Source organism: Eleginops maclovinus, chromosome 12 (assembly GCF_036324505.1).
Source record: "Eleginops maclovinus isolate JMC-PN-2008 ecotype Puerto Natales chromosome 12, JC_Emac_rtc_rv5, whole genome shotgun sequence".
Taxonomy (NCBI): domain Eukaryota; kingdom Metazoa; phylum Chordata; class Actinopteri; order Perciformes; family Eleginopidae; genus Eleginops; species Eleginops maclovinus.
This window is the reverse complement of record NC_086360.1, coordinates 8,104,293-8,128,827: the sequence shown is the minus strand read 5'-3', so window position 1 is coordinate 8,128,827 and position 24,535 is coordinate 8,104,293. Positions and strand designations below refer to the sequence as shown.

Sequence of the window (24,535 nt, the reverse complement as noted above, 5' to 3'; positions counted from 1 at the left end):
AATAATAACCCGTCTATTATTTAGGCTACAATGTGTGAAAGAAATATTGCAAATGTCAGTCAAAAGTTGAAGGAACCCACGATCATCTCTTGAAATGACTTGTTTTGTTAGACTAACATACCCTTAAAACATTTTTCTTATCAAAGCAACTGAAAAACATGTAAAGGTGGGCTTTATTTTCTGCTTTTTTAAGACTAAATGATTCCTAATATCCAACAAAACTTAATCATCTAAAGTAATTCAAGTAAGGTAAAACTGAATATTGTTCTGTTTGCTGAATAATTTTGAAATTCGGCCACATCCCCTTTTATTCCTTGAAGTGTTTCACTTTGGCCGGTCATGTTGTGTTGTGTGTGAGCTCTGAGCCTATACCTCCCCGTCTACCTGCCCCGTCAGATTTATCTCCCTCCCAGGATAGGGCTAATCAGTTGGCCAAATACAGAGATCCAAATAACCTTCAGCAGTGCCACGCTGTCCTTTCCCCTTCCTGCCTCCTCCTCCTCTTCCTCCTCCCTCTCCACCCTCCCCCTCCGCGGGCCCGCTGTCTCCGCAAAATTGCCTTCTGGAGTTAGTGAGCGGGAACAGTTAAGATTTACAAACAATGATGAAGCTTGTCATGCGTCTTTCTCCATCCGTCACGGCGGGCCGGGCGGAGCTGTGGGTAGAGCCGTCCCGGTGTTCTTCATAAAAGCCAGCTCTCTGTGAAATACGCCCCCGACCGGCCTGTTTACTGCCCCGCGCTCGTCAGCAGCCCCGCCGCCGTAAATCGCCGAGCGGGAGGTGACAGCGCAGTCCATCAAACTCCCACCCCACCTCGCTGCCCTCCCAACATCTCACCTCACACTGCACCCCCTCTCCTCTCGCCTTCATTTATACACACACAGAGACACACACACACTGTTTCTCCACAAACGGCCGCCCATCTTCCTCTCGCGGAGGCTCAGATGAGCTGCCCCACAAGAATTATGGCTGGTTCAGTCTTACAGGAGACAGCTTCAAGCCCAGTCTGTCCGTGTTTATGTTCTTTCTTTTTTGTCCTTGTCTGGAATTCATAATACAAAACTGCTCAAAGTTTGTCAGCACAGCAACTTTCCTTTCACCTCTTATTGTTTTTTATTAAAACAAAATCTATGCTAATGTCAGACCTCAAAATCGAGTGCCGATGCGCTGGCAATACATATGTCGGTTTTGTTATATTGGTGTCAGCACGGAGCGTACAGTAATTTAAATGCAAATCAGATTGTTGAGGTATAGCAGATGTTAATCCTGCTAATCAATAGACCTGTGTGAGCCCATTAAGTTAGAAATCCATTACTATCTTTCTAGATGATATTCTATTGATTTTTCTTGCTTCAATCTATACTGTACTGTACACCAGAGTGAGTTACTGCTTATAAAGACTGTCGTTTCAAGTTCTAGCCTCCTCTGAAAAGAAAGAGTAAAAAAAAAAACGACAGAGAGATTGCCGTCAGTAAGTTTCTTTGTTTCGGGTGTAAATGGGATTTACCTGAACCTTTCAGATCAGATTACTTTAAACTCACGCCCACTCGCTCTTTCTCAACCCACATAAACAGTTGAGGTAGTCCCTTCCAACACACACACACTCAAGGCCACACTCATTCTGGGGGTGTCAAAAAGGCCTCTCACTCTTTGGGATTTATTAAACCCGAAACAAATACTTCTAACCCAAGAGGTGACCTTCTCAAAGGAAGTGCTGTTTCATGTCATGTAGCAGCAAGAGTTCATTCCCTTTGGTCCCTGACACGCTGGGACATCCCTCAGCTCAGCACACATACTCTGTTGTTTCACTACCTGAGCAAAGCAGCGGCTGGAAGGAAACGGTGGTCTAATCTTTTAATCTTCAAACTATTGCATTAACATGTTTTAACTACCCGTTATTGCTTGTAGTACCTCACACATTACCATTAAATATTGGTTCTGACGGCAAAATTTAAACTAGGCAGAAAAGGGTCTGTTAAACAACTTTGCAACATGAAGTTAGAACCAGTTTCAGTTTTTACCCATTTCCTTTGAATCCTGTTGGGGAAAATGTAGTCAGGGTTTTGTCTAAACCGGGTAACAGGGGCGTTGCGCCCTCTTACCAACATGCCGATTTCCCCCCTAAAATGTTAAGTGATGCCAGGTAACAATATTTTTCCTGGCATCACTTAAAACTCCCCCAAATTATATAGCGTGTTAAATTGACGTTGCGCTGTTGTTTACATCAGCAGCGCCATCTTGTATGTGGGCGTCATCTTCTCACAAGAACTGATTTATCTTATATACAAAATCAGCGCCGCCATGCTCTATTTTTCTAGAAAAAACCCTGCTAGTTATTAAAAAAAATATTGAATAACAAAATCCATGAAGATTTTTAACCTTAATCCTTATCCTTAACTGTCGCTCTGATACCTTGGGTTGTTCACATTACATTTTTCTGGCAGTCCCTGATGAAATAGGTTTGATTATTACTAATTCACATGTGGTACAGTTCAAGATATTTGAACTTAACATCACCTTTTCTTTTTTAAAGTCCATTAAACACATCACACACACTGAATGAAGATGTTGACATTTCAAAAGACTAAAATGTCAAAATGTCCTTGCAGTTTGTCTTAAAATGAATGAGGTGATTACTTGCCTTAACCTGTAAGTAAGAGTCAGCAGCAGAGAAAGTGGCCCTGCAGGGGCCCGTCAGAGTCCGGAGGGACCTCATTGAATGTGTGCCTCTCGGCTGCAGTAGAGACGTCCTTTGGGCCAGTCAGATTGTCTTCCACTGCCCTGCTGTGCTGCTAAGTGCCCTGATGGCCTGCAGGGCCTGTGGATGGGTTAAATACCAGTGTAATTGTCTGCTCAGAGCACAAGCAGTGTTGTAATGTGTTGTACAACACCACCATTAACACAGGCCTGGGGCTGTACAGACATTAAATGGCCAGGCTGTGTGGTTTATGTCCTCTTCCCTTCACTCTCTATTTCACTCTCTCACTTACTCTCACACTGTCCGGCTTTGAAAGGAAATAAAACGTGGTTCAAGCGACTTCTGTTTTATCTCATGCTGTGTTTGTGCAGTAACATGTATAATCATCACAGGTAGCCAGTTATTTTACTGTGAGGTCCTGCTCCTAAAAATATAAACAACTGAAGAGCTTTATTGTGATACGGTGACAATGTGCACACTACTTCGTTTCAGCATAAACATCGCAATATGCACATATACAGTGGGGCAAAAAAGTATTTAGTCAGCCACCAATTGTGCAAGTTCTCCCATTTAAAAAGATGAGAGAGGCCTGTAATTTTTATCATAGGTACACCTCAACTATGAGAGACAGAATGAGAAAAAAAAATCCAGGAAATCACATTGTAGGATTTTTAAAGAATTTATTTTCAAGTTATTGAGGAAAATAAGTATTTGGTCAATAACAAAAGTTCATCTCAATACTTTGTTATATACCCTTTGTTGGCAATGACAGAGGTCAAACGTTTTCTGTAAGTCTTCACAAGGTTTCCACACACTATTGCTGGTATTTTGGCCCATTCCTCCATGCAGATCTCCTCTAAAGCAGTGATGTTATGGGGCTGTCGCTGGGCAACACGGACTTTCAACTCCCTCCAAAGATTTTCTATGGGGTTGAGATCTGGAGACTGGCTAGGCCACTCCAGGACCTTGAAATGCTTCTTACGAAGCCACTCCTTCGTTGCCCTGGCGGTGTGTTTGGGATCATTGTCATGCTGAAAGACCCAGCCACGCTTCATCTTCAGTGCCCTTGCTGATGGAAGGAGGTTTTCACTCAAAATCTCACGATACATGGCCCCATTCATTCTTTCCTTTACACGGATCAGTCGTCCTGGTCCCTTTGCAGAAAAACAGCCCCAAAGCATGATGTTTCCACCCCCATGCTTCACAGTAGGTATGGTGTTCTTTGGATGCAACTCTGCATTCTTTCTCCTCCAAACACGACGAGTTGAGTTTTTACCAAAAAGTTCTATTTTGGTTTCATCTGACCATATGACATTCTCCCAATCCTCTTCTGGATCATCCAAATGCCCTCTAGCAAACTTCAGACGGGCCTGGACATGTACTGGCTTAAGCAGGGGGACACGTCTGGAACTGCAGGATTTAAGTCCCTGGCGGCGTAGTGTGTTACTGATGGTAGCCTCTGTTACTTTGGTCCCAGCTCTCTGCAGGTCATTCACTAGGTCCCCCCGTGTGGTTCTGGGATTTTTGCTCACCGTTCTTGTGATCATTTTGACCCCACGGGGTGAGATCTTGCGTGGAGCCCCAGATTGAGGGAGATTAGCAGTGGTTTTGTATGTCTTCCATTTTCTAATAATTGCTCCCACAGTTGATTTCTTCACACCAAGCTGCTTACCTATTGCAGATTCAGTTTTCCCAGCCTGGTGCAGGTCTACAATTTTGTCTCTGGTCTCCTTTGACAGCTCTTTGGTCTTGGCCATAGTGGAGTTTGGAGTATGACTGTTTGAGGTTGTGGACAGGTGTCTTTTATACTGATAACGAGTTCAAAAAGGTGCCATTAATACAGGTAACGGGTGGAGGACAGAGGAGCCTCTTAAAGAAGAAGTTACAGGTCTGTGAGAGCCAGAAATCTTGCTTGTTTGTAGGTGACCAAATACTTATTTTACCGAGGAATTTACCAATTAATTCATTAAAAATCAGTCAATGTGATTTCCTGGATTTTTTTTTCTCATTCTGTCTCTCATAGTTGAGGTATACCTATGATGAAAATTACAGGCCTCTCTCATCTTTTTAAATGGGAGAACTTGCACAATTGGTGGCTGACTAAATACTTTTTTGCCCCACTGTACATTAGGGGCGCATGCGGCTGTGAGGTACAGTGGTCTTACACCAATTTAAAAGTCAATGGTTAGATTTCCATCCCCTGCATTCAGCATGTCAATGTATCATTGGGCAAGACACTTAACCCTAGGTTGCAGGTGGTACCTAGTATGGCAGCCTCTGCCTCTGTGAATGTGGGTGAAGGGGTGGATGCTGATTGTTTATGTAACAGCAGTTTGAGGGCTCATAAAGAAGATAATGTACCATAGTAACATCACAAGTAAGTAAGTGTGTCAAGTAAGTAAAAATTAACACGTCATGCTACTTGGTTCCTACTTGATACAAATACAAACAAATGTCCATGTCTTCTCTACGAGAGGTGTTTCTGATCATAAATGACACCAATTTATAGGTTCATGGATGAACTTTCTAACCAGTGAGTGATGTGGGGACTGAAAAACATCCAACCCCACAATCGTTCTTGATCAACCGTGTTGATTAACATCAAATATGTCTTCTAATAAAAATGCAGTATTTCTGCTACAAAAAGGGTGATGTTGACCAAAAACAGGTGCTTTTTTTTCACAATTTCACATGTAAATGTTCTACTATTATGTAAATAAGTGATTTAATAGTCATTCACCGGGCCTGAGACCCTAAAATAGAGAAGCCTGCGTGTAAACATAGAAAATTGTAAAATAAATACAATTTAACCTTATCAACATTCCTAACTGGAGTGGTTTCATTATGTGTTTTCTACGACTTTGACATCCATGTGTATCCAACCTAATATTAAAATATAAACACTTGCGTATCTATAATTAATCTGCGTTTAAAATACTTCATACATTCACATCTCTACGCGTGCATATAGTGGATGTTGTTTTCCCCCTGCATCGTGGTACAAAGCAGATTTGGTTAGTGACGGTGCTTTCCTACCTAATCATGCCCTTGTAGTCACTTTGCTTGCGTTGTTCTGAGCATCAACAGAGGCGGTTCAGCGTAGATTGACGGATGGTGTCGCCTTGGCAGCTCTCTGAAACAGCTGAACGACTTAGATAAACACATATGGCAGCTTTAGCACCCGAGAGACGCGTCCTTCTTTCCATAGCAATATATTTCACTCTTCCTGTGTCCTTTACTTTGGCATTTCTCTTACCCTGTCAACCCACAATGAATCTCTTGTTTAAAACCAAACGATAGAAAAGTCCTGCAAATATTGATCGGGCCACCTCAGCTCATTATTGCATATCCATAACTTTTCGACGGCTCGCGTCAAAAAGCCCAGCGATAGACTGACAGGCCATTTTGTGAGTTGATGGGGCACAGTAGCCGAAATGGAGATTTAGCATAGGGACGAGGGCCGTGTCACGCCTCTCCGGCAGTCATCTTCATCGGGGACAGATTGGTTAACAATGCAGGAGCAAAGGTTCCTCTGTGCTTAATTAGCCTTTGACCCCGACACCGATGCCTTCTGTCAGCCTGCGTCAGCCCTGCACTCTCTTCAGCTCCATAGCAGAACAATAATGATCCTTTAAGTGTTTTCTGACCCCCCGTAATGGCTCCATAACAGACTGCATCGCCCTAAACAATTGTCTCCACAGATCTGCATTTGAGAGAAGAAAGAATGAGAAAAACGTGGAAGATTTAACTCAAGTCCCTATTCATGATAATGCAAAAGCTATTATTTGACTCGTTATTCAGTTCTCTGATCAAGGTGTTTGATGTGGCTTGAAATGAGTTGTAAAGCTTGTGCTTCTCTACCATGCTTACTGAGAGAGCAGTGGTCACAGTGTGGGCACTTGTGGCATTGAGCAATATTTCAGAAGCCTTCACTGTAGTGAAAAATATACGGCTTGTATGTTAATAAAAAAAACTTCACTTTTTTAGAAAAATTTGGAAGACCGTTTCTTTCATTTGACAAATATCTGGTGTTGATAAATCACTAATGTCATTCTGAACACATATTCATGGTACCAGGATGAATGACTTCAACCCTGAATATTCCTCTAACACTGCTAGCAAGATTCCACACACTCAAATAGCCCAGGATCCTTTATTGACATTTCTGGGACATACGTATCTAGCATTTTGGTGAAGATTTTCAAGGTGTTTAGTGACTCCTTGTGATTATTCATCTAATCCTGTCATGACTTTGACATTTCAATTTATTAAGGGCTATGTTTAAGCCATCTATCTAACAGTTGCTTTTTTTAAAATGAGCATTATGTGATGTATAATCTTTTATGGGCAAGTTAAGAACACAGACAGAATTATAGTTTAAGTTAAACATAAGGACATATTTACCTGTGTCAACCTAACCTTAATCAAAATAGTTATTGTATCTTAATTATCTGTGTCAAAGCTCTGTGCTCGACAGAAAAACCATCCACTCGGCCCATATCCTTAACTAGGGTTAAAAAATGTAAAATAGCACTTAGTCAGATAAAATATATAAGGATTTAGTTTCCTACAATGTGGCATAACCATTTCGGACTATAGCAACATCATGTCTAAGAGACAACTCGGCTTATATTGCTTTGCAGGAGAAGTCTTATTAAATGTATGGCTCTAATAGTAACAGAATGGGTTGGAAACATTGGATGCCTCAACTTTCCAGGATTGATGTGACTTCCTATCATCAAACAGCGGTTACATCATAAATGACTTTCAGAATTAGGAGAGTCAAGAGCAGTGGGACGAGAGCAGTGATTTGAAACTGAGGGTGAAGGTCTGCGGTGTGAACAGCAGCTGAGTGGCAGGAGCCTCCACTGTTCAGCACTCAGTGTTTAAAGCCTGTCTGCTCTTTGACTCACTTTTCTGGGCCATTAAGTCCTGCTGCTGGCCTGATGATGAGGAGCCAGACGACCATGTCGTCTCTAGGGAGCAGAGCGTCCATCTCTACAAACGTCGTCCTCAGTTGGATACCCGTGGGGACCCTCTCAGACTGGCCAGGGACGTTTTTGTTTTTTTTCTTTTGGACACAGCTCGTATCATTTTAATGGGAGCCATTTAATCCCAGGCCAACCTTGTCATGTGACAGGCAGCTCTTCATTCTTAAGATTGCATATTTGTTCCCGTGATGATATCCTCCACTAACTGCTCTTGTCCCTGGACAGCATTGACCAATTCCCACAGTTGATTGTTTTTTGGTAACTGGCAGGTTGTGCGTTGAGTATTGTCACCCTAAACAAATGTCTAGATTATGAGACACAAGACCCGGTAAAAGCCTTATGAAAGGGTTCAGATTATTTTTGTCAAAAGGTCACACTGGATGCAACGTTGCCAAACCCAAATTGTGAATACAGGGCTGTCCATATATCATGTAGTATATTGAAAACATAAAACATTACTATTTTGATAATAAACCGATACATTCAAATACCGTTAAATATTATCTAGTTTGGACTTCTAAAATGTATGGATTTACATGTTTATTTCTGTTTTGTTCAAATCCTTGTCATTCTGAACACACATTCATGGTACCCAGAGGATGAATCAGAATGACTTTGGTGATCCCCTGAATACTCCTCTGGGTTTTAGACTGTTGCCCATTTAATCAAGAGATTTCAAGTTTTGACTTCCAAGAAATTAGGATTATTATTGTGCATTTTTAACCTTTTTCTGACATACTATAAATTAAACAGGACACTAATTAAATTAGGGAATATTGTGCGGGTTAATTTACCTAATTAAGGGCCTTAATTTATTAGCAGTTTCTCTCCTACATACTTCTGTACCTCCTATCACTCACAGATAATGCAGAATGGTGTGTGTGTGTGTGCCTGTGTGTTTACTTAGGTGTTATCTACCCCCATGACCCTTGTGTACGGTGGTTGAGTGTAGAGTATGAAACCCACAGAGAGATTATCCCCGCTGCATCAGACTGAATTACCATCTCCTCTCACATCTGGGCTTTTGTTCCCCTATTTGGCAGCAGCAGAAATGATTGCACCTTTATTCACCCCTCCTCCCCTCCCTCCTCCCTTCTCTTAACAGGACAAGTGGGAGGTTAAAAAAGCTTCCTTTTGTTATTCCAAACAAAGACTGTTTAATAGTTTGGAAATCTTATATAGAGTGCTGAGTGACTGGGGAAAGGGCAAAAGTTCATTCAGCATCACCAGGACATTTGTTTTGTTATTTTCTGTTTCCAGTCTGAACCTGAAAACGCTATTCATGGTTTGGGGCTCATAAGGAGAGAAGTGTAACATCAGTATCAGCAGAAATTATGCAGTAACCAAAGAGCCAAGATTGTGTATTCAACATGTGTACCAACGTACAATTTTGAGATACAGCATGAATATTTTTGTTATACTTTATAATTCCACGTTACTACATTTCAGAGGCAATTTTTACTCCACACTGAAAAAAACGTTGACTGTAATTAATTGTATTCTGTCAACAAATTTCACATAACTGTATTAAGTTATTTGAAAGCAATAATATGGAGTTAAACCAGATTTTTTTTCTATTTAAACATAATATTATTGCTTTCAAATAACCTATTGACAAAGTCAACATTCAATTTCAGTGCACTTCACTGTATTTGTTTGGTAATAAGTTATTATTTTTCAATTTAAGACGATATTTATTTTTTAAAGAATTAAATCACTAATGACATAACAGATTAAAATCTGTAATGGGAAACATTTTAGAGAAAAATCCAAAATATGAATGCAAATTGTACTGTACATTCATCAGCTGGCCAGAAACCTGAATCCAAACGAACGGTAGTAATAATTTGTAACTAAGCAATTTTAAGTCGTCACTTCAAGATGTGAAATCTATGTTTTCTTATTTCTTTATTAGATCAAAGAATGAATGGATAAATTAAACATCTAAAATGGAATGTAATTGTTCAATTAGCTGCGGCATTAGTGTCATTAAAGTTAGGTGACTAATTGAGAAGTGTTTCCGGTGTTTGAGCAACATTAATCTGTATTAAACAGGCGAGCCAAAGACATTCGGATGCAGCAGAGAACACGTGTACAAGCAGTGTGTCGTGATTTAACATCTCCTGTTAAACTAACTTGTCCAGTTGCGTTTAGCCTTTAATTATACGTCATAGATTTCCTGCTGATGAACAGGCAGAGAATTAACAGTGGACGGGGCTAATTCACAGCTGCTGCTCTCCTCCACCCACATGCCGTTATTGCTGTACAAGTAGACCGCTGAGAGCAGGGTGCACTTAGCTACACAAACATTAGTATTAACGATTGGGCTGCCAGTTTGGAATTGGTGACAAACTGCAGACGGGCAAAAATTGGAGTCCGAAACCAATCAGGAAGTTAATGAGGAGAAAAATTACTCTGCTTTCCCCCTCCCACCTCCACTGCTGAGGAGCAGGGAGAGGGATGAGGAAGCATGAGGAAGGCAAATCGAGATGTCAGAGGATTCTGGGAAACACTGCTCATGTTAATGTTATCCTGATCCGGGTTTTATTGTGAGTACACATATAAAGAGTATATGCATTTCATTTTTTTCAATGTTGATAGTCAAATATCTATTAAAAAAAAACAAAGGATAATAACTATTCAGATTTGTATTTATTTATATAATGCATCACATAAAATGGTTTAAAGAGGCCCTTTTGGGGGGGTTCTCCATTTCCTGCAGTGTGTTATAAAGTTTTTGTGCATGTAAATGGTCTGCAAAGGCTAAAATCCCAAAGTTCCCTCCAAAGGGAGTTTCTATCAATCACTCAAAGTTTATTTATAGCCAATATCACAACTTTTACATTTGTCTCAGGGGGCTTTACAGTTTGTACAGAATATGACACCCTCTGTGCTTAGACCCTCACGTCAGACAAGGAAAAAGTTCTAAAGAAACCCCACAGTTAATGGGGATAAAATAGAAGAAAGCTTGGGGAGCGCAATAGAGGAGGGATCCCTCTGCCAGGACGGACAGAATTGCAGTAAATGTCATACGTGTACATTGAAAAGATAATATATTTTTAAACACAATCCAAATGCTAGGAAAGATAATGTGTCTATATGTAATTCATACCAATCGCCTTGATTGGACTTGTTTGTTTACTTCTGTAACATAGTGACGTAACTATGTAACCCTCACACTTCTATTGGCTAGTGCTCCAGCACGGTAATATTTTTTTCGTTTTTTATGATGCACGAGCTGTGTGCTCGAGTCTTCCTGACGGGAAGACGGTCTAACCTTACTTCAGGCAGCTACAGTACCTACTGGTGTGTTCTTAATCTGGCACAGACTGGGCTGTTGGTGAACTCGGAGTGCTGTTGGAATGGGCCGTTGAGATATTCAGAGCAGAGATCACTGTCCGAGCATCAGAGCGGATTCTGGGCACTCCGTCTGAGGAGTTACCTTTTGGCAATATTATTTAATAACTCTTTAAGCTAGCTAACTAGCGTACATTGTCACTAACACCTACATTAGCTTTAGCCTGGGTTTTATGATTTCTTTTTCTATGGGCATAATGTGACAGACTTTCACGTGTCAATCATCTCTTACATTGTTTTCAAGAAAAGAAAAAAAAAATGACATTTTTCAAGTGAAACTCCATGGCCTTAGATTATTTTCTGTAAGGCACATGTAGAACTTTTGCTGAAATGCCCGCACACATTAGCATCCTTATACGACAATTTACCATGACGTCACAACAATATTAGACGTTCTTCCGGGTGGCGAAAGCCGACGAGTTCTCCGATGGCACCATAGTAACTAGCAGAGTTGTGGACTCGAGTCATGAATTTGATGACTTTAGACTTGACAAAATCTAAAAAGACTTGGACTTTAACATTAGTGACTCGCATTTGGACTTGGTTTTGTCCCTTTTGACTCGAAAAGACTTGCTACTTTCCCCAAACCCAAAGATTAAAACGTATGTTGACATGGACCGCGCTATCTCTCTTTGCACCTGTGTGCATCTGTGTGCATAACGTGTGTGTGTGTGTGTGCGTAACGTGTGTGGCACGACATCCAATCAAGTTAGATCCACGTTGTTTTGATCTGACAGCATCCAACCAATCAAAGTACTGGACAACCAATGAGGCAGAACAAACTATAAGGCGCCAAGTAGGCAAAAATGATACCACAGGTAGTTTTGTTTGGATTTAAAAACTTTGAGGTGGTCAACAAAAAAAGAACTGCAGTCTGTAAAACATGCGGGACGAAGATAACAGACGGAGACGCGACAACTTCTAACTTCGTTCAACATTTGAAGTTGCACAAACAACGGTAAGTTTTGAATGAAAGCCAACACTAGATTATTGGCTAATTGCTAGCTAGCTACATATCAATGAGACTGTAGACGTCACCTTGGCTTATGAACACGCTAAACAGTATCTCCTGTCATCCTAGACAAACCAGAAATGGGGCTCAAAGTGCAAAATAGTGAACTTATCCATACTCATATTGTAAAAGGATAGTTTAGGATTTTTTGAAGCGAGATTGTATGTACTTACCAGCTAGTCAGTGAATCATACACAGTAGACTGCTGCCAGCAGCAAAACTAAAGCAAGCCTAATCAAATCAAGGTCAGTTTAATGTACTTTATATTATAAATATGTGTACCATTTTAGCTTGCTGCCAGACGACTTTTCCGATAGGAAAACTAAGTATATCTCACTCTCTCCAGCACACCAGATTCCATTGACAACAATTGCTATTTTATTTTGCAGCACAAAGGAGTTGCTAGTCTACTGCTGCCTCATTGAGGTTGTTTATGTAATTTAGGTAAATCACAACAAAGCTGAACTATCAACAAAGACATAGAATAGCACAATTAAACTTAATCATTGAGCCAGCAGTAGACCAGCAATTTCTGTGTGATGCAGGTAAAATAGCTGTTTTTGCCAAAAGAATCAGGTGTGCTGGAGAGAGTGACTTAACAAGCATACTTCAGTTTCCTGTCGGAAAGGGCTGCTTGATGGCAAGGTAAAGCAGGAACAATATAAATTAATATAGTAAGTGTACACTGAAAATGAAAATGTATTTTATCAATGTAATGTTAGAACAAACACAATCTTACAGTATACAATTCATAATAATACAAAAATAAATATTAACCCAATGTTAGCATTGATATATGAGGAGATAGTTTCAAATGCAATTTATGTGTGGCTATAAGGGACTTTCTGACATCTGTTTTATATGCTTACCTGTTACAGATTTGAAGAATACCAGATGAGTAGAAGCATCATAGATGAACCACAACAGCCTTCAATCTCACAATTCTTGGACTGTCGTGTAGCGCATTACACCATGAGTCATCCACAGCAGAAGGCTATCACCAACGCAATACTGTCCGACTTGATTATTGATTGCAACCTTCCCCTGTCTATTGTGGAACACAAGGGTTTTCGGCACTTTCTGACAGTAATTGACAGTAAGTACAGCCCAGTGTGTCGCAGAACGTCCATCCATCCATCCATCCATCTTCTCCCGCTTTTCCGTCAGGGTCGCAGAGGTAACAGCTCCAGCAGAGAGCCCCAAACTTTCCTTTCCCTGGCCACATCAACCAGCTCTGACTGGGGGATTCCAAGACGCTCCCAGGCCAGCGAAGAGATATAATCCCTCCACCTGGTCCTAGGTCTACCCCTCGGCCTCTTCCCAGCTGGACGTGCCTGGAACACCTCCCTAGGGAGGCACCCAGGGGGCATCCTCACTAGGTGCCCGAACCACCTCAACTGGCTCCTTTCAACACGAAAGAAGCAGCGGTTCTACTCCGAGTCCGTCCATGATGACTGAACTTCTCACCTTATCCCTAAGGGAGATGCCAGCCACCCTGCGGAGAAATCCCATTTCGGCCGCTTGTATCCGCGATCTCGTTCTTTCGGTCATGACCCATCCTTCATGACCATAGGTGAGGGTAGGAACAAAGATGGCCCGGTAGACAGAGAGCTTTGCCTTCTGGCTCAGGGAGACGGTTTGAAAGAAACAAAAGTGGCATATCCTTCTCTTTCCAAGTTATCAAAACTTAGCTCATTGCTGCACACAACCACAACATTCAAAGATGTGTTTGATAGTGAATTTGGGGAACAGAAAGTCATCCCTGCTGCAGTCAACACAAGATGGAACTCAACAAGCAAGATGGCGCCGAGGATGGGTGCCGTGTCTCGAGCTCCTCACCAACTCCACATCTTAGTGTTTTTATTGTTTTACTTTGTTGGTTGTTTTTAACTTTTTTTTTGCAACATGCAAACCGCCTGAGCGAGCCCTATCATCCAATATGATAGAGAACAACTTTTACACATCAGGTCGCTGGTGGACAGCAATAATCCACGACGACCTGCAAACAATGGAGAGTCTTTGTGTCTACCTGCTGGAGCTCTACCTGTGGAGCGCAGGAGGAAGAGACCACGAGGTTCCCGGGCCGGGGTCCTGGTCAGTCTGAGGAAACGTGAAAACAGGCCTCCTTTACCGAGTTTACTTCTGGCAAATGTCCAATCCCTGGATAATAAGCTGGACGAACTCCGTAGCAGGGTGGCATTTCAACGGGACATTAAGACCTGTAATGTTTTGGTTTTCACGGAGACTTGGCTCGACCCCACGATACCGGACGCCGCCATTGCTCCACACGGATTCTCCATTCATCGCCAGGACCGGACAATAAACTCAGGGAAGAGCAAGGGAGGAGGTGTGTGCTTCATGATCAACAACAAGTGGTGCTCAGATGTGGAGATCATTTCTTCGGACTGTTCTCCCAGCCTAGAGCACATCATGATCGGATGCCGGCCTTTTTATCTGCCGAGGGAGTTCACATCGGTTGTTCTAACAGAAGTGTATGTTCCGCTGCACGCTGACAACAACACAGCGCTGGAGGAGCTGTATGGGATTATCGACAGGACAGAGACTTCTCGGCCAGAGGCCGCATTTATTGTGGCCGGGGATTTTAACAGAGCCAACATGAAGAAAGTCCTGCCGAAATACTATCAGCACGTCAGCTGCCCCACGCGCGGTGGAAATACACTGGACCATCTTTACACTCCTTTCCGGCATGGATATAAAGCCCCCCCCGTCCCCCCTTCGGCAAGTCAGACCACATATCTCTTCTTCTGCTCCCGGTTTACCGGCAGAGACTGAAGAGGGACCGACCTGTAACGAGGACAGTGCAGCGTTGGTCCGAGCAGTCTGACTCTGCTCTCCATCACTGCTTTGGTATCACGGAGTGGTGTGTGTTTGAGGAGGACGACAAACACACACACTGACACGGTCATTTGCTACATTGGCAAATGCATCGATGACGTCGTGCCGCGGATTACTGTACGGACATTCCCAAATGAGAAGCCCTGGATAAACGGCGAGGTCCGAGCTAAACTTAAAGCACGGGCCATGGCGCACAGCGGCGGTGATTTGGATGAGTACAGGAATTCCAGGTATGCACTCCAGAGAGTTATTAGCAGTGCTAAAAGACAATACAGGGACACGGTGGAGTCGAACTACAAGGGCTCCAACGCCAGAAATATGTGGTCTGGACTGAAAAGAATAACAGACTACAAAAGGACAACGAATGGTGCTGAGGAAGTGTCTGCATCTCTCCCAGATGAACTGAACACATTTTATGCACGCTTTGAGAAGCCCCCGGCTGTGGAGGCACAGAAGGCCCAGGATCCCTGCTCACTGGTTTTAACCAGTGCAGATGTGTGTAGATCTCTGAAAAGGATCAACACACACAGGGTTCCTTTACCTGATGGCATCCCTGGCCGTGCTCTCAAGGTGTGTGCAGTTCAGCTGGCAGATGTGTTCACAGACATTTTCAATAGGTCACTGCTCCAGTCTGTAGTCCCCACATGTTTTAAAGAGTCCATCATTGTCCCTGTCCCCAAAAAGACAAAACCCATCTGCCTCAATGACTACCGCCCAGTTGCACTCACCTCCATCATCATGAAGTGCTTTGAGCGGTTAGTCAAAACTTTTATCACCTCCTCCCTCCCTGACTCACTGGACCCCCTGCAGTTTGCCTACAGAGCAAACAGGTCCACGGATGATGCCATCTCCCTCACCCTCCACACTGCCTTCTCCCACCTGGACCAGAGGAACACTTATGTGAGAATGCTGTTCATTGACTACAGTTCAGCATTCAACACCATTGTGCCCTCCAAGCTCATCATTAAGCTCAGGGACCTTGGGCTTAACAGCGCCCTCTGTGACTGGATCATGAGCTTCCTAACGGGCAGATCCCAGGCAGTGCGGATGGGGAACATCATATCCTCAACCTTGACCCTCAACACCGGAGCCCCTCAGGGTTGTGTGCTCAGCCCTCTCCTCTACTCCCTGTTCACGCACGACTGCGTGGCCACACACAGCTCTAACACCATCATCAAGTTTGCTGACGACACGACCATCATCGGCCTGATCACAGACGGCGACGAGACGGCGTACAGAGAGGAGGTCAGAGCCCTGACATCTTGGTGCCAGGACAACAACCTCCATCTCAACATCAGCAAAACAAAGGAGCTGATTGTGGACTACAGGAAAAGGCAGAGAGAGGCACACACACCCATCACCATCGACGGGACTCCTGTGGAGAGAGTCAGCAGCTTCAGGTTCCTCGGGGTAAACATCAGTGAGGACCTGACATGGACACATCACACCAGGGTCATATCCAAGATGGCTCGACAGCGGCTCTTCTTCCTCCGCAGGCTGCGGAAGTTCAACATGGACTCTAGGATACTCTGCAACTTCTACAGGTGCACCATCGAGAGTATCCTGACTGGCTGCATCACTGCCTGGTATGGCAGTTGCACCCTCAACCGTAAGACTCTACAGAGGGTGGTGAAAACTGCTCAGCACATCACCAGGACGGAGCTGCCATCCATGGAGGACCTCTAAACCCAGCGGTGTAGGAAGAAGGCCGGTAGGATATTAAAGGACCCCCATCACCCCAGCAACAATCTGTTCTGTCTGCTGCCGTCTGGCAGACGGTACCGCAGCATCCGGACATAATATAATATATATATATATATATATATATATAATATATATATAATATATATATTATTTATATATATTATATATATAATATATATATATATATATATATATATATATATATATATATATATATATATATATATATATATATATAATATATATATAATATATATATTATTTATATATTATATATATAATATATATATTATATATATACATATATAATATATATATTATATATATATATATTATATATATAATATATAAATAATATATATATAATATATATATATATATTATTTATATATATATATATATAATATATATATATATGTATATATATATATATATATATATTATATATATATATATATATATATATATATATATATATATATATATATATATATATATATAATATATATATTATATATATATATAATATATATATATATATAATATATATATATATAATATATATATTATATATATATATATTGGTGTTATAATGTATTATAAACAGATATTTATGGCAGATGTGTATAATATATATTATACACATCTGCCATACATATCTGTTTATAGTACACATATCTATATATTATACATATCTGCCATATACATTTGTTATACGTAATATATGCATCTGTCCATACCTCTTCATTCAACAGAGTAAAGTATTTAAATACTCTCAATGTATTCCACATATGTATATATTTCACATCCTTAAATCTTTATTGTTGTTATTGTAAATATTCTTCTCTTTTTGCACTATTTTATTTATCTTATTTGCACCATGTATGTTGAGTTGTTGGAGGAGCATGGGATATAAGATTTTCATTGCCAACATATACGCTGTATCTGCTGTGCATATGACAAATAAAACCTTGAAACACTGAGGCAATTAAAGGCAGTTCTCCAGTGTGATCATCTAAAGCTCTGTGCCATTCTAGAAAAGGCTGGGCATAAGGAGTTGTCATTCACACCACGAGAGTGGAATCTGTTGAAGGAGTTGGTGGACATCTTGAAGCCGTTCGGAGAAGCAACTGATTTGACATAGGGAGAGAAGGTCATCACAATCAGTGCAGTTGTTCCATCCGTCTTGTCCCTCAATCATCACCTTGAGAAGCTGAAGCTTCAAGTTCGTTTCCTGAGCGGCCTGGTCAGAAGTCTCCAGGCATCCCTGAACAAAAGATTTCTTGGGATCTTCATTAACGTGAAAATGGCCGGGACTCAAGATGGGATCACTGCCCCCTTTTCAGACCCAGTCTACCTCAAAGCAGCCGCCTTGGATCCAGCCCTTCCTCTGCTGTGGGTGGAGCACCATGTACTGGTCAATCGTGACATCAAGGCAGAGGTGGCACAACAAGTTAAAGGTAAATATTATTGACTTCAATGCAACTTTTTTTGTCGTAGTCTGATCTTATTGACAGCATCAATAATTGCATTTTTCAGTCTAACACTGTGTCACCAACACCAATGGTAATAAGGGCTCTTTTGTTTCTGCTGTTCCAGAATTGATCCTGCAAGATGCTGCAGAGACTGAGCAACCTGTGCCTCTGGTTGATGAAGAAGAGCAAGAGGACCTTGGACAAGGAGAAGGGCTGTTTGCTGCATACCATAAGAGGCAGAAGAAGGATGTTGGAACCACTCCAGCACTACAGCTAAGTCACTACCTAGACACAGCCAAAAGACAGAACGCCCTTTTGTTCTGGGCACTGAACATGAAGTCTCTTCCTTCACTCTTCCGAGTGGCCACCAGAGTCTTGGCAGTGCCTGCCTCTAGTGCTCCAGTGGAGCGAGTTTTCAGCCATGGTGGCATCATACTACGTCCCCATCGTGCACAAATGACTGACAGACTTTTGGCCAATTTGATCTTTTGCAAATGCAATGCAGCATAGGGCCCTGACATAGAAAAGCACAACTCTGTTCATTTTCATGTTCATGACACTTCACATCTAGTCCCCTTCCACACACACACACACACACACACACACTTTTTTGGGAGTGAGGATATCTTGTATAAAGTGGTGACATGTTTGAAAAGGTTAAGGTTACACTTAAGTTTTGAAATGAGTTAAAAAGACTGAAAATAGTTTTTATGGTGGTTTGGAAAACACATTTGGAAAAGTTACATTCAACTGTTTTTGTGATCCTCCAAATACCTGTTTGAGGGTGAAGACATGTTTTTTAGTTCAAGACTAGATTTAAGTTTTAAGGTGAAGAGTGTATTGCAAAAATGAGGATCTTTTGAGACAGTTATAGTGCGATAAGCAATGGAAATATATACAGATCTTAAAAGCACACATGATTTGTGTAAATAGTATTTTTCCGTTGTTAAAAGGACTCGAAAGGACTTGAAACTCAAACGGTAGGACTTGGGACTTGACTTGAGACTTGTCGGTCTTGACTTGGGACTTGACTCGGGACGTGCTTGTCTTGACTCGGGACTTGAAAGCAAAGACTTGAGACTAACTTGTGACTTGCAAAACAATGACTTGGTCTGATCTTCAAGAGACCTGTAGTTTACTAATAAGTTTGAATTTCCCTAGCTGAAGATAATTATGCTCTGCTATGATTTTGTAGATGGACAGTTCTGAGAATATACATGAAGCAGAGTTGAAGCGCAAGCAGGGTTGGCAGCAGAAAAGTAAATGTAGGATGAATCATATAATTTAGAGGATCTTTAAGATTTCCTCTCAGCAGTTTTAATATTTATATATTAAATATCTTATCTTTCTGCATATGTTCTTCAGTTGGACAAATCTGATTCCGATAGGTAAAACTGAAGTTCTCGTTTGGAGATCAGATTGTGTCTTTGCCAGATCCATACAATATAGATGATGGCTGGTATGCTGCTGATGCTGATAAATTGCCCCCTGTACAGTATCTTGACCTTTATAACTACCTGATTAACACTCCAGCCCCTTGTACAGGTGAGGCCTTGCGAGCCTATAGGTCACAAGAGGTGTATAACTATTTTGTTTGTGATCATGTCCAAAACATCAAGCAGCATGATCTATCAGAAACAAGCCCTGTTGCTTTTGTCGCTGCCACAGTGGCTCCAGGACAGCGGATAAACCAAGAAAAATACAAACGAAGACACTGCAAGAGATGAGTTTTATCTGCACATGACAACAGTACACAAAAACTTTGTTTTGAAACGCCTAACCTATTCCTTGCAGCATCACCTGATGGGATCTCAACATGTAACTGTCATGGAGACGCAGTTCTGGAGGACTTGTGCTCTATTGAGATCCTACAAATCCAAGATCCAACTTTTAGCTTAGATACCCATGGTAATCTGAAGAAGACACACCAGTATTATGATCAGGTACAAACATAAATGCTAGTGACCAACTACCCAGTGCAACTTCATTATTTGGACAGAGCCTGGCCTTGTCATCGTCAATGTGTCTCGAGATGAAGATCATATCCCTTATTTGTTACAACAAACTAAAGTTTTTGTTGAAAAAAACCTTATCCCAGAACTCCTTAATAAGAAAATGGAAACAAGTCAGGGTGATGATGCTGTCATTTGTACTTGCAGCAGACCCAAGTTTGGAAGGACCATAATCTACTCTAATGAAAACTGCAGTGTGAAAATGTACCACTACAGGTGTGTAGGCATCAACAGAAAGACAAAATAGTGGCTATGTGGCAGATGTAGATAATGCAGACATGAATATATACAGCACTAACGCTTTTTCAATGTAAATCATATTTAGTATATTTGATCTATTCTTGCCTTTGTCTCATCTAGTAAATATTGTAATTATCATTATTTTAAACTGTGCTTTCATTAAATGTTTTAAATAGAAAGTGGACTGTTCGCTCAACTTGTGCTGAAAAGAAAAAAAGAGACAGCACTTACCTAATAAATGTTTATTGAATGTTGCAACATTTGTGTGTACCTCTATGTTCCAAGAATGAATCATACCTTAGTAGTTATGTTAGGAGAGGTGCTGTTTATCTAGGTGTGGTTTAGGCCAGGTCTAGGTACGGCATTAAGGGGGAGGGGAGAACATGACAATGAAACCAAATAAAATTGTATACAAAGATAATGGACATTAGGTTTGGGCGGTATCCACATTTTTATACCGTTAAACCTTCTCCACATGTTCCCGGGGTATACGGTATTACCGTGACTAAATAAAAATCACTTTGTAGGCCACAGAGGGTGTCGCCAAAATGTCGACTTGCGTGTATACCGTTCAGAAACAGAATAGCAAACATTATATAGGCCTAACCATATTGAAAACAAACAAAACATGTGTACAACATTAACAACGTTTATTAACATTTTTTTTTTGTGCAAATGCAGCAGTCAACCAATACAATCTTTTCATTCAAAGATCTTTTCACAACAGCAATCACAAGAGATTCTAGTTTATCAATTACATAAAGAGTGAGAGGAAAGTAATCCAAGTCTGGTAGTGGTATTATTTAATAAGTTTAGGTCTAAGATTACTTAGAGCACAACAGACAGTCAATATGTCACTGGAGAGAGGAACACGGGTCAGAGGGAGCTTGTTTTTCAGAATTCTAAAGATCTTGATCCGTTCAATAGCTCGCTCCACATGAATACGCAATGCTGAAAGTTGGCGGGCCCTCTCAACATCACGCCCAGGTAGCTGCTTTCTCCCCTTCAAGAATGGAGGCATGACCAGTGTCGCCCCAAGCCAAGCCAGGTCGTCACCTATCAGAAAACCTCTATCTGCCATCACCTGATTACCTGGATTAATGTTACTGTAAAGGTCAGACCTACCACTGATCTCTTTATCTGATATCCTCCCTCCCGACATTTTGGAAATAAATTATATTGAGCCATAGGGTGTGATACCTATTAGAGCCTATAGTTAGAGACCTGAGACATATAGTTAGGAATTTTGGCCAGCGCACGCAAGGCTACGGAGAGTGTCTCCGGAAGGGTTTCCGAAGACGGAGAGGGCTCTCCGTGGAATTCCGTAGCCTTTGACGGACGGCCATAAATAAGCCTTTAGACGTGGCTACTCAACCACCAGGCAGTCTTGCTATCTTCTCTGTAGCACTTTTGACGACGTCCACTCGCTTTAACCTCCTCACCCACACCTACACCTTTTGCTTTTCGATCCTAATAGTACCTACGGATAATATATAATGTGAACATATTACAATGGTTTAGATATTATGACACATTTAGGTTAGCTTGTCATCTTTGCTTCTCTTGTAGCTTGCTATGTTAGCCATCAGTAGCCATGGTCCTCCTTATTGACCAGCAAGGCGTGTGCGTTTTTTGCCTGCATGGTAAGGTAATGGAGAAGCACCACTCATAATGCCTTGTTTCACTTTAAATGTATTTATTTTTATAACTTGACTGTTATAATATGGCTATGTGTCATTGTGGAAAAAAGGATCAGATGAATTTGTATCCCTTGCATCTCTTAGTTCTTGCCACAACTGGTTTGTAGCAAGCTCTTTGTTTAATGGAAATAGGATGTTTTTATATCAGGAAAATTAGTTTATTCAAATTTTGTTTTGGTATTGATTTTCAGGTATTGTGTTGGCAATATTATAGGAATATATCATATTTTATTTACCCTAGGTAGGATAAACACTCATTTAAAAGCAGTGAACTTATTAAGATACTACAGAAGAAGAAAAAAATAGCTGAGCAGCAAAACTGAGTCCGGTTTATAATTCAAATGGGTGGGTGCGCATACAGGAACTCTCATGTTAAATACAAAAGACTTTGTGTTCTGTGTCTTCCCCTTATTGCTGACTCATTCAATCTGCTATAAATCCCGAGGAATGATTTTACTGTGCAGTCATATTTATATCAGGTAAATACAGAGGGTCATTCATTCTGCAGCGCTGACATCACTACTTCTATCTGTCTCACTATAGTATTTGTTCTCTCATTTTAATTTTCTCGCCTTGCAGTACAAAGACGTTTTTTATTTTGTGTGCTGCTGTGCTGTCTACGTACCCGAGGCAATATGAATTGATCATATTAATGACTTTGAGGAGTATCCAAGAAACAAGATTTGTAGCTCAATACCGAAAAGAGAAGTGAGATATTTGAGCTGTATTTACTTTTCAAATACATAAACATACTACTTGTTCCACTTTACCATAGTGGAACAATTTATTGTTTTTCACCTAGTAATTCTAAAAAGTAAACATTATATCAGAAGAAGTATTTAAAGAGGCCCTATGCTTTTGGGGGTTTTCCCTTTCCTGTAGTGTGTTGTATAGGTATTTGTGCATGTGAATGGTCTGCAAAGTTCGAAATGTTTCTCTCCCACACACTCCCCCCTGCCTGAAACACATCCTTTGGTTACTTTTGTAACATAGTGACATCTCTATGTAACACTTGCTCTACTATTGGCTAGCACTCCAATACATTGTATGTTATAGGTTAAGGGTTGGGACATCTCTTAGCGGTTGACCAATCACAACAGAGCCAGCCAGGTAACCAATCAGAGCAGACTGGGCTCTGGTTTCAGACATTTATAGTTATTATGATAGTCTTGTCAACAACATTGTTGCTATTGTCACTGTTGGCAATTTATGGTGCAGGTGCCGTCTCATTATTGGCTGACTCATGGGAAAAAAGTACGTTTGTTTGTTCTATGTTTCATCGTAGTATTTATAACCAAAATGACATTATCCTCTTGCTTGACTCCTCCCTGCAGCCTTCTCACCTGGCAGCGGCCCCGCTGGGCACAACTCCACCCTCCCCTTCAGGTCCATCAACACCCTGGTTAACTCTGAGGTCAACGAGTGTGATGTCGGCAGCCAGACACCAAACTTATCCGTGGACTCCATCGTTGATTGTGACACCTCAAAGTAAAATAATCTAAGGATGACATACCATGAAAAAAAGGATTATGAGATCAGTTAGGCAAAAAAAGCCTCACCGCTCACTGTTGCTGCAGGTTTCTGTTTCCGTCCAGGAGGTATATTCCATGAGATTGTTAAGATCACAAATAGTTTGTGCGATTGAGGTTGTTTCTTTTCGTTAATGTTATTGTGAAGCCAGTCCATCAGCACAGAAAGTTAGAAAAAACAAATAGTTTCAAAATGTTGTAATACAACATGCAAATATCTGCCAAGCACACATTTAGGCTGTTAAGAGGATTTTTCATTATTGTCAATCATAATGCTATTGATTAATTCAAACTAGAAAGTGACTTGTATGTGTAAACTTGTACATTATAGTTTTGTATTTTTCCCTAAAGAAATATAAAAAAGTAAAATGTCTTGAGTGATTTTCACAGTTAGTCATGAAGTGTTTCTATTTACACAGATAAGGTACATATTAATGAACTAGCTATTGACAATCAGAATAAAGGCTTTGTGTTTGCTACGATACATTGTTCAAGCCAAAACTCTGTACTCAAGCACTTAAAATTAAAATATCTGATACAATAAATTGATATTGTTTATTTTCAAAGACACACAACAGACACTTTTGATTAGGTTTCCTTGAGTATTTTTGAAAAAAAGATTTACCAGTTAATGTATTTTATCCCACACTATTAATTACAAATGCCTTGATGCCTTTTATAAAAAGCATTTAATTTTCCCATATAAACCAAAAGCAAAACATCTGCAATACGCTGAACTGCCAGCCTATAACGACTAGATATCTTGACACTCACCACTGTAACAGTATTATCAGCATCAGATAATTCTGGAAAACATGCTAACACTGTGTGCATATGTTTTTCCCTCCCTGGTACATGTTTTCATTGCAGTAAAGTTTTAGAGCAGAAAACCTCTGAAAGAGAGGGATGTGGTGCGATGGGAGAAAACAGGCAGGTTAGACATGAATCATGTTTTCCTCCG

General features: G+C 40.9%; 1 protein-coding gene across 1 annotated transcript in view; it reads left to right on the top strand.

Annotated features, from left to right (window-relative positions):
* dmrt1 (doublesex and mab-3 related transcription factor 1) overlaps positions 1 to 24,535 on the top strand; it is a 39,648-nt gene that overhangs the window by 14,070 nt on the left and 1,043 nt on the right. Inside the window, 1 exon segment of the mRNA XM_063898090.1 lies at positions 23,380 to 24,535. This exon segment is cut by the window's right edge and continues 1,043 nt beyond it. Within this exon segment, the coding sequence (XP_063754160.1) occupies positions 23,380 to 23,537 (158 nt within the window). The 3' untranslated portion in view covers positions 23,538 to 24,535.